The sequence below is a fragment of the Piliocolobus tephrosceles genome, chromosome 7, assembly GCF_002776525.5.
Source record: "Piliocolobus tephrosceles isolate RC106 chromosome 7, ASM277652v3, whole genome shotgun sequence".
NCBI classification, from domain to species: Eukaryota; Metazoa; Chordata; class Mammalia; order Primates; family Cercopithecidae; genus Piliocolobus; species Piliocolobus tephrosceles.
In genome coordinates this window covers 95,837,773-95,856,996 of record NC_045440.1, presented here as the reverse complement: position 1 = coordinate 95,856,996, position 19,224 = coordinate 95,837,773, and the positions used below count along the sequence as shown (strand labels likewise).

The 19,224-nt window shown below is 39.7% G+C and overlaps 1 protein-coding gene and 1 non-coding gene across 7 annotated transcripts in view; both read right to left on the bottom strand.

Annotated features, from left to right (window-relative positions):
- Nucleotides 1–11,276: 11,276 nt before the first annotated feature.
- NDUFAF6 (NADH:ubiquinone oxidoreductase complex assembly factor 6) overlaps nucleotides 11,277–19,224 on the bottom strand; it is a 37,488-nt gene continuing 29,540 nt past the window's right edge. For all 6 annotated transcript variants that reach the window (XM_023222879.2, XM_023222880.2, XM_023222881.2 and 3 more), the window contains one exon: nucleotides 11,277–11,424. In XM_023222879.2, coding sequence (XP_023078647.1) covers nucleotides 11,296–11,424 — 129 coding nt within the window. In that variant the 3' untranslated portion in view covers nucleotides 11,277–11,295. The remainder of the gene's footprint in view (nucleotides 11,425–19,224) is intronic.
- LOC111549738 lies at nucleotides 13,951–14,053 on the bottom strand. The gene has a single exon (XR_002733818.1). It is a non-coding gene; the product is annotated as a U6 spliceosomal RNA (small nuclear RNA).

Below are 19,224 nucleotides of genomic sequence, written 5' to 3'. Positions count from 1 at the left end.
AAAAAAAAAAGAAAGAAAGAAAAGAAAAAGAAAGGAAAGGAAAGGAAAGGAAAGGAAAGGAAGGAAGGAAGGAAGGAAGGAAGGAAGGAAGGAAGGAAGGAAGGAAGGAGGGAAGGAAGGAAAGAAAGAAAGAAAAAAAAGAAAAGAAAAGGGAAGGAAGGAAGGCAGGCAGGCAGGCAAGCCGGGCATGATGGCACATGCCTATAGAGCCAGCTACTTGGGAGGCTGAGGTGGGAGGATCATTTGAGCTCAGGAGTTCAAGGTTATAGTGAGCCATGATCACTCCACTGCACTAGAACCTGGGTAACAGAATGAGACCTCATTTCTCAAAATAAAATAAATACCCTTCAGACTGAGATACATATAGAAATTGAGTATAGCTATATGCTCAGAATGGCTTTTCAAATCTGATGGTATTGGCTTAAGTGGACAACCATCTGTGGATGCATACTTCACACCTTGCTTCAAATTCATTCTGTGTGGATCTAAATGCAAGCAATGAAAACATGAAAGTACTAAAAGAAATCATGGCAGAAAAGGTTTTATAAACTTCAAGGGGACAAATATAAAGAACTAAATCAAAGGATAAACAAATGGCTTTTAAATATATAAAAGATGCTCAAATTCACCCATAATAAAGGCAAATGAAACTATACCTAGATGTGACAGAAGTATATAAATCCCATGTTCCACCCCACCCTAAGAATCCTTATCAATACTAGCAAAGGTTATGCTTTCTTTTCAGATAATATTCCATGGGATGGGGGCTTAAGCAACTTTATTTGGTTATTAAAGGAAAGGTAGACCTCACAAGGCTGGAGGCCTTAAGTGCATTTGGATTATAACTGCAAAATAAGAGAAAGAACATACTCCCACTAAATAAAACATCTTCTACAGAAAAATTAAGAATATTTTTCTAATCTCTTCTTTTCTACATTGTATTACTAAATTAAAATGTAGACTGAAAAACAATATGTAGAATGTACTTGTGTGTATGCCAAGGGGAAAAAAAAATAGAGGAGGACATAGACCAAAATGTTAATAGTGGTTGTCAGTAGAAATATGTGGAAACTTTTCCCCACCAGCAAGCCATCAGTTCTTCAGCAGACACCAGCCATGGGACCTCCCATTGAATCCTGGCACTATCTACCTAGAGATAGTGTCAGATCCAAGTTGAAGGCTCAGGCCCCGAGACTGCCCCCTACTTCCCATACCAATTGCATGCCCAAGGTTCTTTTACCTGTGCTTCTGACCAAACAGCTATAAATTGGGGTGTCCATGACCCCTTCCTTGGGTTCAATTAATTTGCTACAGCCTAGCTCACAGAACTCAGGGAAACACTTATGTTTACTGGCTTATTATAAAGGATATTACAAAGGATACAGATGAAGAGATGCATGGGGTGACATATGGGGGGAGGGGCATGAACCTTTCATGCCCTCCCTGGGAGCTCCACCCTCCAGGAACCGCCACATGTTCAGCTATCTGGACGCTCCAAACCCTGTTATCTTGTCCTTTTATGGAGACTTCATTGGATAGGCATAATTGACAACTGTGTAGAATGTGAATGAACAAAAAGGGTATGATCTAAGCTCATAGACTGAGTGAGAAAACCCAGCAAGGCCCATCTGTTCCGATTCTTCTTGGCTTCTCTGAGGAGCATTCCTTCCCCCAGGGTCTGGGGCAGCACCCCTTCCGAAATGGGAGTCTGATGACCCACAATCAGAAAGGTGAGGGAAGATTAGGACACGTTCACCCTCCCAAGACTCAACCAGGAAGAAGCTGAATCCCTGAATAGACCAATAACAGGTTCTGAAACTGAGGCAATAATGAATAGCCTACCAACCAAAAAAAGTCCAGGACAAGACGGATTCACAGCTGAATTCTACTAGAGGTACAAAGAGGAGCTGGTTCCATTCCTTCTGAAACTATTCCAATCAATAGAAAAAGAGGGAATCCTCCCTAATTTCATTTTATGAAGCCAACATCATCCTGATACCAAAGCCTGGCAGAGACACAACAAAAAAGGAGAATTTTAGGCCAATATCCCTGATGAACATCGATGCAAAAATCCTCAATAAAGTACTGGCAAACCAAATCCAGCAGCACATCGAAAAGCTTATCCACCATGATCAAGTTGGCTTCATCCCTGGGATGCAAGGCTGGTTCAACATATGCAAATCAATAAACGTAATCCATCATATAAACAGAACCAAAGACAAAAACCACATGATTATCTCAATAGATGCAGAAAAGGCCTTTGACAAAATTCAACAGCCCTTCATGCTAACAACTCTCAATAAACTAGGTATTGATGGGACGTATCGCAAAATAATAAGAACTATTTATGACAAACCTACAGCCAATATTATACTGAATGGGCAAAAACTGGAAGCATTCCCTTTGAAAACTGGCACAAGACAGGGATGCCCTCTCTCACCACTCCTATTCAACACAGTGTTGGAAGTTCTGGCCAGGTCAATCAGGCAAGAGAAAGAAATAAAGGGTATTCAATTAGGAAAAAAGGAAGTCAAATGGTCCCTGTTTGCAGATGACATGATTGTATATTTAAAAAACCCCATCATCTCAGCCCAAAATCTCCTTAAGCTGATAAGCAACTTCAGCAGTCTCAGGATACAAAATCAATGTGCAAAAATCACAAGCATTCCTATACACCAATAACTGAGAGTCAAATCATGAGTGAACTCCCACTCACAATTGCTTCAAAGAGAATAAAATACCCAGGAATCCAACTTACAAGGGATGTAAAGGACCTCTTCGAGAAGAACTACAAACCACTGCTCCGTGAAATAAAAGAGGACACAAACAAATGGAAAAACATTCCATGCTCATGGATAGGAAGAATCAATATTGTGAAAATGGCCATACTGCCCAAGGTAATTTATAGATTCAATGCCATCCCCATCAAGCTACCAATGACTTTCTTCACAGAATTGGAAGAAACTACTTTAAAGTTCATCTGGAACCAAAAAAGAGCCCACATTGCCAAGACAATCCTAAGTCAAAAGAACAAAGCTGGAGGAATCATGCTGCCTGACTTCAAACTATACTACAAGGCTACAGTAACCAAAACAGCATGCTACTGGTACCAAAACATAGAGATATAGACCAATGGAACAGATTAGAACCCTCAGAAATAATACCACACATCTACAACCATCTGATCTTTGACAAACCTGACAAAAACAAGAAATGGGGAAAGGATTCCCTATTTAATAAATGGTGCTGGGAAAACTGGCTAGTCATATGTAGAAAGCTGAAACTGGATCCCTTCCTTACACCTTATACAAAAATCAATTCAAGATGGATTAAAGACTTAAATGTTGGACCTAAAACCATAAAAACCCTAGAAGAAAACCTAGGCAATACCATTCAGGACACAGGCATGGGCAAGGACTTCACAACTAAAACACCAAAAGCAATGGTAACAAAAGCCAAAATTGACAAATAGGATCTAATTAAACTAAAGAACTTCTGCATAGCAAAAGAAACTACCATCAGAGTGAATAGGCAACCTACAGAATGGGAGAAAATTTTACAATCTACCCATCTGACAAAGGGCTAATATCCAGAATCTACAAAGAACTTAAACAAATTTACAAGAAAAAAATCAAACAACCCCATCAAAAAGTGGGCAAAGGATATGAATAGATACTTCTCAAAAGAAGACATTTATGCAGCCAACTGACACATGAACAAATGCTCATCATCTCTGGCCATCAGAGAAATGCAAATCAAAACCACAATGAGATACCATCTCACACCAGTTAGAATGGCGATCATTAGAAAGTCAGGAAACAACAGGTGCTGGAGAGGATGTGGAGAAATAGGGACGCTTTTACACTATTGGTGGGACTGTAAACTAGTTCAACCATTGTAGAAGACAGTGTGGCAATTCCTCAGGGATCTAGAACTAGAAATACCATTTGACCCAGCCATCCCATTACTGGGCATATACCCAAAGGATTATGAATCATGCTGCTATAAAGACACATGCACAGGTATGTTTATTGTGGCACTATTCACAATAGCAAAGACTTGGAACCAACGCAAATGTCCATCAATGATAGACTGGATTAAGAAAATGTGGCACATATATACCATGGAATATAAAAAAAGGATGAGTTCATGTCCTTTATAGGGACATGGATGCAGCTGGAAACCATCATTCTGAGCAAACTATCCCAAGGAGAGAAAACCAAACACCGCATGTTCTCACTCATAGGTGGGAACTGAACAATGAGAACACATGGACACAGGGTGGAACATCACACACCAGGGCCTGCTGGGGGATGGGGGGAAGAGGGGAGGGATAGCATTAGGAGAGATACCTAATGTAAATGACGAGTTAACAGGTGCAGCACACCAACATGGCACATGTATACATATGTAACAAACCTGCACATTGTGCACATGTACCCTAGAACTTAAAGTAAAATTAAAAAAAAAAAAAAAAGGAGCAGATGAAGGGAGGGCAGAAGGTCAGAGAGATTGTTTTCTGAGGCCTGCTTCTGAGGCCTAAAGCACTCCAACATTATAGCAAAAGACTGTAACAAGGGTTATGGGAGTTATGAGCCAGAAATCATGAACACACACACACACACACACACACACACACACACGAATGAATGATAATATCACAGTGGCTATGTCTTACCTGGTGAAATTATGGGTGACTTAAAATATTTTCCCTTTACAAACTTTTGTGTTTATTTTTTTCCCCATGATTTTTACAATGAGCACTTAGGAGTTAGCTGTGTAAGCAGAAAATAAACATATTCATTTTTCAAATGACCTCTTAAGAAAGAGTGTATTGGCCAGGCGCGGTGGCTCATGTCTGTAATCCCAGCACTTTGGGAGGCCGAGGTGGGTGGATCACGAGGTCAGGAGATCAAGACCATTCTGGCTAACACGGTGAAACCCCATCTCTACTAAAAAAAAATACAAAATAGTAGCTGGGTGTGGTGGCCGGTGCCTGTAGTCCCAGCTACTCAGGAGGCTGAGGCAGGAGAATGGTGTGAACCCAGGAGGCGAAGCTTTCAGTGAGCCGAGATCACACCACTGCACTCCAGCCTGGGCGACAGAGCGAGCCTCCGCCTCAAACAACAACAACAACAACAAAAGAGTGTATTACACATTCCCTCAAAGCAAGATTCAAACAGATCTATTTCTAACATCTTAAATAGAATAGCATACAAGAAAAGGGTGCAGGCAGCGTCTTTATGTTGATTAACTTGAGAAATGTCTTAATCAATTTAGAAAACTGTCATATATAAAACTGCAGCAAGAAACAAATATAGGATATAGTGAAATAGCTTCTCAAATCAATGTTGTGTTGCTAAAGAATCCTTGTGGTACCCATTAAAGAGATCCTGTGGTTTTAAAAAAAGCTCCTGAACTTACTCTCTGAGAAATTCATCATGTAGGCCTGTGTTTAAACACATAGGATATTATTATATAACTAAGCAGCTGAGAAGATTAATTGTGATTAAAAATAAAAGGGAAAACACAGTACACCAAGGCAGGATTGTTTTTCTTTTTTTTTTTTTTTGGTTTGGTTTGGTTTTGAGACAAAGTCTCACTGTGTCACCCAGGCTGGAGTGCAGTGGCACAATCTCAGCTCACTGCAACCTCTGCCTCCTGGGTTCGAGCAATTCTCCTGCCTCAGCCTCCTGAGTAGCTGGGACCACAGCCGCCCGCCACCACGCCTGGCTATTTTTGTATTTTCAGTAGAGACGTGGTTTCACCATGTTGGCCAGGCTGGTCTTGAACTCCTGACCTGTGATCCACCCGCCTCAGGCTTCCAAAGTGTTGGGACTACAGGCGTGAGCCACTGCAGGAAAACAGTATTTGTGGAGGGGAATAAAATGTCAACCCACAGACTTATCAAATAACAACAAAGACATTCTATCTCATATCTGATTCAAAAGGCACTGCTTATCTAAAGATAAGATTACATTAGAAACATTGTAGATAATCTCCATTAGGATATACACAAAATACATGTTATGGACCATCTGTGGAGAAGTACTTGTTCTCAAATCTCATGTCACTCTTAAAATCCAAACACCTTAATGTGGCCTATGATTTCCTTATCCATCCAGCCTCATTTCCTCCTCACTCTGCTTTCTGTACTCAACAACCTGGTTTCTTGAACGTCCCATGTCTTGCCCAGACACCACAGCTTTGACACAGACTTCCAGTTCCATCTTTCTGATATCCAGTTTGTCCTTCACATATCAGACAGAACCCCAATTTACATTCCCTGAGAGCCCCCAGCCCACATTATACTACAGCATGTTCATTCGAACCACAAAGATTTTCAGAGCGGCAACAGGATCTACTTTAGGTTCTGGGTATACAAAGATAAATAAAACATTGTCCTACACTCAAGTAATATGGCTAAGTGAGGGAGAAATGTGTAAACAGTTAAAAGACAACAGGCGTTTTGGGAGAAAGCATGGCTGTGCTTTGTGAAGTCAGCCTCAAATTTCAGATCCCTTGTTATTAATCTACCATCCACCAATTCTCCTGAGCCATTGGTCACAAGCACAAGTATTTAGAGTAAGCAAGTAACATGAATGTTTGAGTCAGGCTGAGTTTGAGATAATAGCTCATGCCTGGACCTGTGGCCAATTGGAGAGGACACATTCTGTCTAAAACATTCAATTTCTCATTCTTTTTCAAATGCCATGCTTGCAAAACAAAATATGCCTGCAGGCCTCATTTGGTTCAGGCTGCCAGTCTGTCTTTTGTACAATAATATTAACGTGTGTTGTTTACTACATGTAGGTCACTATTCTAAGCACTTTACATGGAGAAATTCATTTATTCCTCACAACCACCGCTGAGGTTGATATGATTTTGTCTGTTTTACAAATGGAGCAACAGAGGCTTGGGGTAATTTGCTGAGGTTACACAACTCTTAGGGTGGCAGAGCTGGGACTGAACCCACACAGACAGGCTCCTCTGGAGTTCACACACACTTTTTTTTTTTGAGTCAGGGTCTCTCTCTGTTGCCCAGGCTGCAGTGCAGTGGCACGATCTTGCTTGGCTCACTGCAACCTCCATCTCCTCTGCTCAAACAATCCTCCCACCTCAGCCACTGGAGTAGCTGGGACTACAGGCATTCGCCATTATGCCTGGCTAATTTTTATATTTTTTGTAGAGATGGGGTCTCGCCACGTTGCCCAGGCTGGTCTTGAACTCCTGGGCTCAAGAGAGCCACCTGCCTTGGCCCTCTAAAGTGCTGGGATTACAGGCATGAGCCACTGCGTACAGCCCACACTCTTAAAAGTACTTCACATCACTGTACAATACTCTACTGCCCTGTAGCTAATAACTGTATTTTTCAGCTTATACTACAGAATGAGTTACATTTTTAATAATTTATTGTGCCAAATATTCCTTTTTGCTGAACAAATTCTTAACTAGTATATACTGATATGATAGAAAAATGTATGTCTACCTATCTATTTATTGTTCCATAAATTTAATCACCTTCCCATTCTACAAGCATCTTTCTCATTTGGAGAGTCTTAACTTTTAAGAAATAACTTTGTGCTTACCCAAAAAATATACATTCATCATAGAAAAAAGTAGGTAAAATGAAGTATCAAAATTATTTTAATGCATTCCCTCATTGACTCTTCTCCCCTTCTTCTGACCCATTTCCAACACCCTTCCCAATTCTGGAACTGTGTTCCTTGCAGGAACAAACAGTAGGATGTTTTGTTTTATTTTCAGTAAGGAACCATATATTGTTTACAACTCTAAGGATCTTTCTGGACAAGGCAATCGATTAAGCCAATGTCTTCAGAAAAGTCCAATTTATATGAGCTAAAACAAATCCAAGGGCACCTAGGGATTTGCTGAAATAGAAAAAATATAAACTCCCAAGTCTTTGATCTTAATTCAGTGTTTCAGTAGATCAGGGGATGTGGTCACTTTATTCACAAACTTTCCTAAGAACTCTGGACATTCTGTTCTTTTTACATAAGTAAGTTAAAGGCAAAAAAAATCAAGAGTCTTGACATAGACCATCCATTCTGCTTCCTGGCCTTTGCACACACTGCTTCTTCAGCCAGGACCTCCCCACAAAAACATCAACACTCCCTCCCCAAGCCCTGGGTCCTACCCAATCTTCCTGACACTATTTCTCCTCTGGGAAACCTTCTTTGACTGCCAAGCTGGTGAAGTATCCCCCCACACTCCCCCACCATATACACCCAGTGAACAGCACCTGACACCTATTTCAATTGTCTGTCTCGCACCTAATTTGCAGTTGGAATTTATGTAGTAATTACCTTTTTTAACCTAATTTGTCTCTGAAACTTAAGCAGTAATATTTATTTCTAAAAAATGTGTGCCTTTGAGCTTTTAAACTTGGCAGTTTACAATCTCAAGAATGGTTAAAATAATAACAATAATAATAATAATAATAATGATAATAATAATAATAGGCTTTGGCATTGAACTAATGTGGATCTGGCAACCAGCGCTAGTACTAATGCCTCCATGACCTTGAACTTAACATCTCTGAGACATTTTATCATGTGGAAAATAAAGGCCTACTGCACTATGAGGTTTAAAGCATAAAAGTGCAAAGTACACCACCTGCTCGAGTTTGTGTTCAATAAGTGTTAGCTACAGTTACATTTCTCAAGAATTCAATTTCATCAACAGGAGAGATTCAACCACAAGCAAAGAATATTGTCAACTGATTGAGAACTACCCAAAACTTATTTCATAATGATATGCAACTTTACCTACATTGAGAATAACCTGTAATTTATACTTAATATGTTATCTGCTATCCACTTATTCAACATCAAAGCACATCTAAAATGGTTTGAAAATGTATCTGACTCCTTTAAAATACTCTAATAAAAACCCAGAGATTTGAAAAATCAAAAAGAATGCCAGCATCATCTAAGGCAGTATCTTTTACACCAGGAAATCAATAGTACAGTAAATTTCACTGATAAAGACTCCACTTGAATCTCTACATTGGTAACTTTAGTTCATCCAAATCTGTTAAGCATCAAATTTAAAATGGTTTAGAAAGTATTTTGAAATTATTTACTTACTAATAAATTGGCTTCTGAGCCAGTAAAGAATCCACTAATCCAGTCACGTAATTAAACCCTCCTTTTAAGACCCTTAGAAAGGAAGCAAGCAGCTTAGATGACTGCTGCCAAATTTAACCTGGGAAGACCTGCAGACAATGCTTCCTAACAAACTCTCTGATGAACTTTTCAACCCTGGATTATTCAGAATCCCAAGAGGAAACATGTCCCATTTCCTTGTATTTTCTTTTCTATTTATTTTTTTTGAGATGGAATCTTGCTCTGTCACCCAGGCTTGAGTACAGAGGTGTGATCTCAGCTCACTGCAACCTCCACCTCCTGGGTTCACGTGATTCTCCTGCCTCAGCCTCCGGAGTAGCTGGGATTACAGGCGCCCGCCACAACACCTGGCTGATTGTTGTATTTTAAGTAGGGATGGGATTTCCCCATGTTGGCCAGGCTGGTCTCGAACTCGTGATCCACCTGCCTCGGCTGGGATTACAGGTGTGAACCACCATGCCTGGCCCCATTTCCTTGTATTTTCATTTGAAGATAAGCTGAATGGCTCTCAAAAGCCATAGAATTAAAGAAGGGGATATACTTTCAGCATCAGTACCAACTAAGAGTCTACTAACATACAAAACCACATTGCACATTCATTCAACTATACATTTATTAATTTCTACTTGCTCTCAATCAGAAGCCATTGTAGGTATGTGGTGGGGGTGATGTCAAGATGATTGAAACAATATATTCTTTTGTTCCAAAAGCTCTGTTTGAATTTGCAAAAATGTAACATTTTAAGCCACTCGCGATTTAAGTAGGCACTAATTCATAGCTGATACCAAAGACTTAAACTGAGATAGAGCCGAATGGGGCAGGAGACAAGGCTACTGAAAATACAGGAAAAAGGAAACTGTGGCACAATCCTGGTCCTGAGAGTGAGATTCATTTAGAGTCAGATCGACCAGTAACCAGCAATGTAAAAAATTTTGGTTTTTCCAATTGGTAGGTATTTTATAAAAGTTTCATATTATTATTAATTACTATTCATTTGTCTTTGAGACAGGGTCTTGCTCTGTCACCCAACATGGAGTACATTGATGTGTCACTGCGGCCTCACCCTCCTGGGCTCAAGTAATCCTCCCACCTCAGCCTTCCTAGTAGCTGGGCGTGCACCACCACACCCGGCTAGTTTATGTATTTTTGGTCAAGATGGGGTTTTGGATGTTGCCCAGGCTGGTCTCAAACAATTTAAAAGTTTGATGAACAAAAATGTGCCTTATTTCACAGGCTTTTAGGAAAACCAAATGAGAACACTGATGAAAGCATACAGCACAGTGTTCATCACTGGGAAGCACGAAGTATACTGCAGAACGTACAGTATGAAGTGTAGCAACCCGTAAATGGATGTTCAATACAATACTGTTTTTTTTATTTTTTTATTTTTTATTTTTTTAATACAATACTGTTAATATCACTTATACAAACTTTGTCAATACAGTTTTGTTTACGATCATAATGCTGAATGACAGAGTGAGGCAGTGGGATTAATAAAAAAGTGAAAGCTTCCAGACCAGCCAGAGCTAAAATCAAATTAAGGCTCTAGCTTTTGCCAGCCACTCCAACCTTAAAGAAGTCACATTATTATCATGGATAAATGTTTACACAAGATTGTAAAAATTAAATGTTAGGGATATAAAGCCCACAACATGTGACTGATCCTCCTCAAATATTAATTTCACTCTTTATGACCCCTAAATAAACGCATCTTCCAGCTGTTCTGAACACCTAGGTTATAGCTGCTCAGCATGTAAGAAGCCCCTATGATAACTTGAGCCCTTTCCCCTTTCCTTCCCCAGTGGTGAAGGGAGGATGACATTCCCTCTCCCTGCCCGCTGGCTCGAGTGTGGCTTATGGCCTATGTACAGCTAAACCGATATTCCTGTTGGAGCTCCAGCTTCCAGGGACAGCACAGCAGACACTGTGTGGGGTGATGGTGCCAATGGCAGTGCCTCTGCCAGAATCTCAGCAGTCTTGGCACCCTAGTCCCACGGCAACTTCTCATCAGTTTTGTGAGCTACTTGACATCTCATCCAATAAATTCATTTTCTCCTTAACAGTCACTTCCTGTTGTTCCTAAATAAGAACCCTAACTTTTATAAAACTAACAGACTAGAATTAACATCAGTGCCATGAAATTATTTTAATATATTTTTCTCCATGACTGAATATACAAATATAATGGAAGTAATGTATTCTTCTGCTGTAAAGATGGGTGGAATATATCAAAATCCACTCGCCGAATTTTCTTTAGAAAGTCCTCTAGAGAAACCTGGAAAAAAGAGAATAGTGATCACCAGATCATAAAAGGATCAAGACTTAAAAAAAAAAACTAAAGAATAAACACAAGTGTTTAGGCTATTTTAGTTTCCCTGAGATGGTTTTCTATATAATAAGAATTTAAGTGAGAATTTTAAAAGAGAGAAAGAAAATAAAAAGGCATCTAAGAAGCTTCTATTAGACCAGTAAAAGGGTATCACAGATCTAGTACTAGAAAAACCAAGCCTCTTCTGCTCATAATATAAAAAGCTTTGGTCAAGACATAAAGGATTAGCAAAATCATGTTTGCCTGACTTATGACTAAATTCAGTGGAATGCAAAAAGGCTGTTTCAATCAGGGAAAACGAAACATCCTCACCCCGAACCCCCAAATGTAGTGTACTATGAGGGGTAGCTCAAGTTGTCTTTTAAGACATTACTTTGTGAAGAAGCCGAACAGGTCTCCACGTTGTTGCTACAGCACATGATTTTCAACCAGGCAAAATTATCACCCCATCCTTTCCCCACCACAAAAAACCTGACAAAGTTTTCACAAGGATAACAGCAGGAGAGAAAACACCAATGATGTGCAGTACCTTTGAATTTTGGTTTTCAATTGTCTTGATTAATTTATAAATTTTTATTTTATTTTAGTAACATTTTTGTTAAACAGGCAGGTCACTTAGTTTTGTGCTCCACCTTTCTAAGAGGCACCAGACCTCCTCAGTCCACATAAGCAGCGCCCCCTAGAGTTCTGCAGCACAGAACCTGGGTGATCAATACAGGGATTATGCCTATAGATTCTGTAGAATATGCAGATAAGAAAGAAGAAAACAAAAAATATTTTCTTCCAGACTTTTTTCCCATACTTTTATAAATATATGAGTGAAATACAAACAAATTCATTATCTTTTTAAAACCCTAAACTTACATATATAGACAACAGGAGACATATGTATCAATGTGCCCAGCTGCCTTGTTTTATATTAGCAAGAAACTTAGAAACAATCCAGAGACCAGGTGCGGTGGCTCACGCCTGTAATCCCAGCACTTTGGGAGACCAAGGCAGGTGGATTGCTTGAGCTCAAGAGTTCAAGACTCATCTGGGCAACATGGCAAAACCCCATCTCTCAAAAAATACAAAAACAATTAGCTGGCTGTGGTGGTGCACACCTGTAGTCCCAGCTACTTGGAAGGCTGAGGTGGGAGGATAGCTTGAGCCTGGGAGGTCAAGGCTGCAGTGAGCCTGCACTCTAGCCTGGGTGACAAAGACCCCATCTCAAAAAAAGAGAAACAATCCAGAAATTCTTTGATCTAAAACAAGAGGAATCATTTGTACAATGAAATATTAATATTATACTGCAGTGAAGTGAATGTACTATAGGTAGATGCAGTAATATGCAGTAATATGCACAAATCTCAGAAACATTAAGAGTGTGCACATGTGCTAGAAGACATAAATAGAAAATGATCCTTTTTTATAAAGCTCAAAAACAAAACTAAGCAATATGTTGTTCAGGAATATATAAAATGATGAAAGTCTTCTTGGAATAAAAGGAAGGAAATAATATGCACAAAATTGAGGAGAGCTACCTAAAAATAAAGGCAGTGGGCCGGGCACAGTGGCTCATGCCTGTAATCCCAGCACTTTGGGAGGCTGAGGTCAGGATCACGAGGTCAGGAGATCGAGACCATCCTGGCCAATGCGGTGAAACCCCGTCTCTACTAAAAATACAAAAAATTAGCCAGGAGTGGTGGTGAGCGCCTGTAGTCCCAGCTACTCGGGAGGCTGAGGCAGGAGAATGGCGTGAACCCGGGAGTCAGAGCTTGCATTGAGCCGAGATCGCGCCACTGCACTCCAGCCTGGGTGACAGAGCAAGACTCCGTCTCAAAAAAAAAAAAAAAAAAAAAAAATTAAGGCATTGGCAAGGGAATGAGATGGGAAAAACATGAGTCCAATTTAATGGTGACATGCTAGTTCCTGGCTTAAGTGATAAGTTCATGGTGTTTATCACACTATACATTGCAATATATACACCTAGACAGATATATTCATTTAATATATAGCAAATATTAACAATTTTAAAAGAGAATAAAAGAAAAAACTTTGAAAACATTTCAGTGCACTTTCTTTCACATGTTCTCTTGGTTTTGAAAATATTTTAGTGTACTTCCTTTCAGATGCTCCCTTTTTTTTGTAAAAAAAAAAAAAAAGCTCATGCTATTTCATATTCTGTAACTTGCTTTTTTATCCCTTAATATACTGTGATCAACTTGCTATCTGTAAGAATGTTAAATTTAATAGCTTTATGATATTAATTATAAGGAATAGTTAACAAAATTAAGGTACAGACACATAATAGAATATTATATAGTCATTAAGTGTTAGATTTATAAATTTTTTAAATGATTCAAAAAATGCTCAACAAACAGTACACTAACATATGAAGTATAATTTCAACTATACACAAAAATTCATTTCCAAAAACCCCAGAATGACTAGCAGTTCTCTTTTGGTGTTAGAATTATAGGTAATTTTTTTTTAATGGAATGTTTCATGAATTTGCATGTCATCCTTGCGCAGGGGCCATGCTAATCTTCTCTGTATCATTCCAAAGTTAGTATATGTGCTGCTGAAGCAAGCATGGGTGATTGCTATTTTCTCCTAATACTGTTTACACTGTCCAAATCTTTACTATGAAATGTATTGCTTTTAGGATTAGGAGAAAATTCCATTAGAATACAGAGGAAATATGACCTCAAAATCAGACAGAACTCAAGTGGATATTTTTACATCAGGCTTTGGTTCAAAGGAAAGTCTGGCTAATGGTAAATAAACTGAGTAACAAATTGATTGTGAAACTCTCAAAGACATTACAAATTTCTGAATATGAATTATTGAAACCTCATCTATGAAGAATATACCATACCTAGATTAGTCATGTTCAAAGAGTTTTAAACTGTAAATCCTTTCCTTGAACAAAATAATTAACAGATGTCCCAAATATAAAACAAGTAAGAGGCCCTGTCCAAGCTGGAATGAGGGTGTATGACAGAAGCAGTTCCTCAGGAATTGCCATGTTGCCACTCTAGTCTCTCTTGGCATGGGATAGAAACTGAGAGCTGGGGCTGAGCATGGTGGCTCACGCCTATAATCCCAGGACTGTGGGAGGCCAAGGCGGGTGGATCACCTGAAGTCAGGCATTCGAGACCAGCCTGGCCAACATGGTGAAACCCCTCCTCTACTGAAAACATAAAAATTAGCAGGGCATGGTGGCGCATGCCTGTAATCCCAGCTACTCGGGAGGCTGAGGCAGGAGAATTGCTTGAACCCCAGAGGCAGAGGTTGCAGTGAGCAGAGATCACGCCATTGCACTCCAGCCTGAGCAACAGAGCAAGACTCTGTCTCAAAAAATAAAAATAAAAAAAACAAAAAAACCGAAGCTGAGAGCTGGGCCCCACCCCCAGAGTTTCTGACTCAGCAGGTCAGTGGTGGAGCCCAAGATCTGCATTTCTAACAAGTTCCCCAGTTAGGTGGATATTGCTGGTCCAGGGACCACATTTTGGGAACCACTGGTCTATGACAGTGGTTTTTAGGCCTAGCCGTACCTTACAATTAAAACTAAAGGGGGCTGGGCACAGTGTTTTATGCCTATAATCCCAATAGTTTGAGAGGGCAAGGCTGGAGGATTGCTCGGGTTCAGAAGTTCAAGACCAGCCTGGACAACATAGTGAGATTCCATCTCTTCCAAAAATAATTTTTAAAATTAGCTGGGTGTGTTGGTACACGCCTGTGCTCCTAACTATTTGAGAGGCTGAGGTGGGAGGATCACTTCAGCCTAAGAGTTTGAGACTATAGCGGGCCATGACTCCACCACCGCACTCCAACCTGGGCAACAGAGTGAGATTTTGTCTCAAAAAAAAAAAAAAAAGGCCAGGCATGGTGGCTCACACCTGTAATCCCAGCACTTTGGGAGGCCAAGGCAGGCAGATCACTTGAGGCCAGGAGATCAAGACCAGCCTGGCCAACATGGCGAAACCTGTCTCTACTAAAAATACAAAAAAATCAGCCAGGCGTGGTGGTGCAGGTCTGTAATCCCAGCTACTCGGGAGACTGAGGCCTGAGAATCACTTGAACTTGGGAGGCGGAGGCTGCAGTGAGCCAAGATCATAACCAGTGCACTCTAGCCTGGGCAATGGAGTGAGAATCTGCCTCCAAAAAAAAAAAAAAAAAAAAAAAAAGAAAGAAAAGTAAAAAGGGAAGCTTTTAAAAAGTATCAATGCCTGGGTCTACCAATTTAATTGGTCTGGGGCAGGGGCAGCCAAGCATTGTTTAGGTCTTTTTAAAGCTCTCCAAGTGATTATAATGGGCATACAGGGTTGAGAACAACCTTTTTCCACAGAAGTTAATAAAACAAAGTCCTTAACCTTTACGAAGCTTACTTAGTATGTTAAACAGCTGATGGTATATCCATCAACCACTGAACAGGGTGATACAGAATAATGTGTTGACATACACAAAATACACATATGATTATATGTATATGAAGGGTTCAGAAAGATGAACAGACATTCTCCCCAGATAGGGTGGAATTGTGTGAACTCTAATTTCTTCTTTTGTATCTCTTACACTTTGAAAATTTAAAATATTAATGTACTGCTTTTATAATTAGCAAGCTCAATTAAGAAACAAAATGATTTCAAACACACAGACCTGAAAACTAAGATAGAGGATGTGAAGGGATCGAAATGAATCTCTAAGTATATTTTAGGGGAAAAAGGTAGAAGATATGTTTGGTATTACAGAAAATGCATAAGTTTACAATTTTCAAAGATTACAAATCTTTGAACCTTGGTTTCTCTCTATAAAATGAAGTAACCATATTTTCGCTAGGAAGACTATGAATAATGATGGAATGACCTAACCCAGGGCCTATCTCATAAACGGTTCTAAGTAACTGGTAGCAATTATCACTTCTCTATGGAGATTTAGAACAACAGTTCCCAAACCTGTCTATGCATCAGAATCACCTGGGGAACTTTTTTTTTTATATACTTTAAGTTCTAGGGTACATGTGCACAACGTGCAGGTTTGTTACATATGTACACTTGTGCCATGTTAGTGTGTTGCACCCATCAACTCGTCAGCACCCATCAACTCGTCATTTACATCAGGTATGACTCCCAATGCCATCCCTCCCCCCTCCCCATAATAGGCCCTGGTGTGTGATGTTCCCCTTCCCCAGTCCAAGTGATCTCATTGTTCAATTCCCACCTATGAGTGAGAACATGCGGTGTTCAGTTTTCTGTTCTTGCGATAGTTTGCTGAGAATGATGGCTTCCAGCTGCATTCATGTCCCTACAAAGGACACAAACTCATCCTTTTTATGGTTGTATAGTATTCCATGGTGTATATGTGCCACAGTTTCTTAATCCAGTCTGTCACTGATGGACATTTGGGTTGATTCCAAGTCTTTGCTATTGTGAATAGTGCTGCAATAAACATACGTGTGCATGTGTCTTTATAGCAGCATGATTTATAATCCTTTGGGTATATACCCACTAATGGGATGGCTGGGTCATACGGTATTTCTAGTTCTAGATCCTTGAGGAATCGCCATACTGTTTTCCACAATGGCTGAACTAGTTTACAATCCCACCAACAGTGTAAAAGTGTTCCTGTTTCTCCACATCCTCTCCAGCACCTGTTGTTTCCTTACTTTTTAATGATTGCCATTCTAACTGGTGTGAGATGGTATCTCATTGTGGTTTTGATTTGCATTTCTCTGATGGCCAGTGATGATGAGCATTTTTTCATGTGTCTGTTGGCTGCATGCATGTCTTCTTTTGAGAAATGTCTGTTCATATCCTTTGCCCACTTTTTGATGGGGTTGTTTTTTTCTTGTAAATCTGTTTGAGTTCTTTGTAGGTTCTGGATATTAGCCCTTTGTCAGATGAGTAGATTGCAAAAATTTTCTCCCATTCTGTAGGTTGCCTGTTCACTCTGATGGTAGTTTCTTTTGCTGTGCAGAAGCTCTTTAGTTTAATTAGATCCCATTTGTCAATTTTGGCTTTTGTTGCCGTTGCTTTTGGTGTTTTAGTCGTGAAGTCCTTGCCCATGCCTATGTCCTGAATGGTACTACCTAGGTTTTCTTCTAGGGTTTTTATGGTATTAGGTCTAACATTTAAGTCTCTAATCCATCTTGAATTAATTTTCGTATAAGGAGTAAGGAAAGGATCCAGTTTCAGCTTTCTACTTATGGCTAGCCAATTTTCCCAGCACCATTTATTAAACAGGGAATCCTTTCCCCATTTCTTGTTTTTCTCAGGTTTGTCAAAGATCAGATGGCTGTAGATGTGTGGTATTATTTCTGAGGGCTCTGTTCTGTTCCATTGGTCTATATCTCCGTTTTGGTACCAGTACCATGCTGTTTTGGTTACTGTAGGCTTGTAATATAGTTTGAAGTCAGGTAGTGTGATGCCTCCAGCTTTGTTCTTTTGACTTAGGATTGTCTTGGCAATGCGGGCTCTTTTTTGGTTCCATATGAACTTTAAAGCAGTTTTTTCCAATTCTGTGAAGAAAGTCATTGGTAGCTGGATGGGGATGGCATTGAATCTATAAATTACCTTGGGCAGTATGGCCATTTTCACGATATTGATTCTTTCTATCCATGAGCATAGCATGTTCTTCCATTTGTTTGTGTCCTCTTTTATTTCACTGAGCAGTGGTTTGTAGTTCTTCTTGAAGAGGTCGTTTACATCCCTTGAAAGTTGGATTCCTAGGTATTTTATTCTCTTTGAAGCAATTGTGAATGGAAGTTCATTCATGATTTGGCTCTCTGTTTGTCTGTTACTGGTGTATAAGAATGCTTGTGATTTTGAGACCCTGAAGGAAGCACTAAACATGGAAAGGAACAACCAGTACCAGCCATTGCAAGAACATGCCAAAATGTAAAGACCGTCAATGCTAGGAAGAAACTGCATCAACTAATGAGCAAAATAACCAGCTAATATCACAATGACAGGATCAGATTCACACATAACAATATTAACCTTAAATGTAAATGGACTAAATGGTCCAATTAAAAGACACAGACTGGCAAATTGGATAAAGTGTCAAGACCCATGAGTTTGCTGTATTCAGGAGACCAATCTCACATGCAGAGACATACATAGGCTCTAAATAAAGGGATGGAGGAAGATCTACCAAGCAATGGAGAACAAAAAAAAAAGCAGGGGTTGCAATCCCAGTCTCTGATAAAACAGACTTTAAACCATCAAAGATCAAAAGAGACAAAGAAGGCCATTACATAATGGTAAAGGGATCAATTCAACAGGAAGAGCTAACTATCCTAAATACATATGCACCCAATACAGGAGCACCCAGATTCATAAAGCAAGTCCTTAGAGACTTACAAAGGAACTTTTTAAAATCACAGATTCTCCTAGGAACTGGCTTCCTCCTCAATCCCAAAAGTCTTACTTGGTAAGAAGACTCCAGGAATCTATATTTTTAAAAAGTTTTCCAGGTTACCCCACTGCAACCAGCTCAGCATTGGGCTATGAACCACTGTTCTGAAACCACTGCTACCATATGGTCAGGTCACAATGGAGCAAAAAATGAACAGAAGAGTAAGTAATACTTATATAGCTATAAGCAGCCTAACAATCCTACAAGGTAGTTTCTCCTATTATTCCCATTTTACCTAAGAGTAAACTGAGGAATGTGGTTATTAAGGAACTTAAGGTCTCATTGCTAGTAAGGAGCAAAACAGATTCAAGCCAATGCAATCTGGCTGCAAAGTCAGTGCTA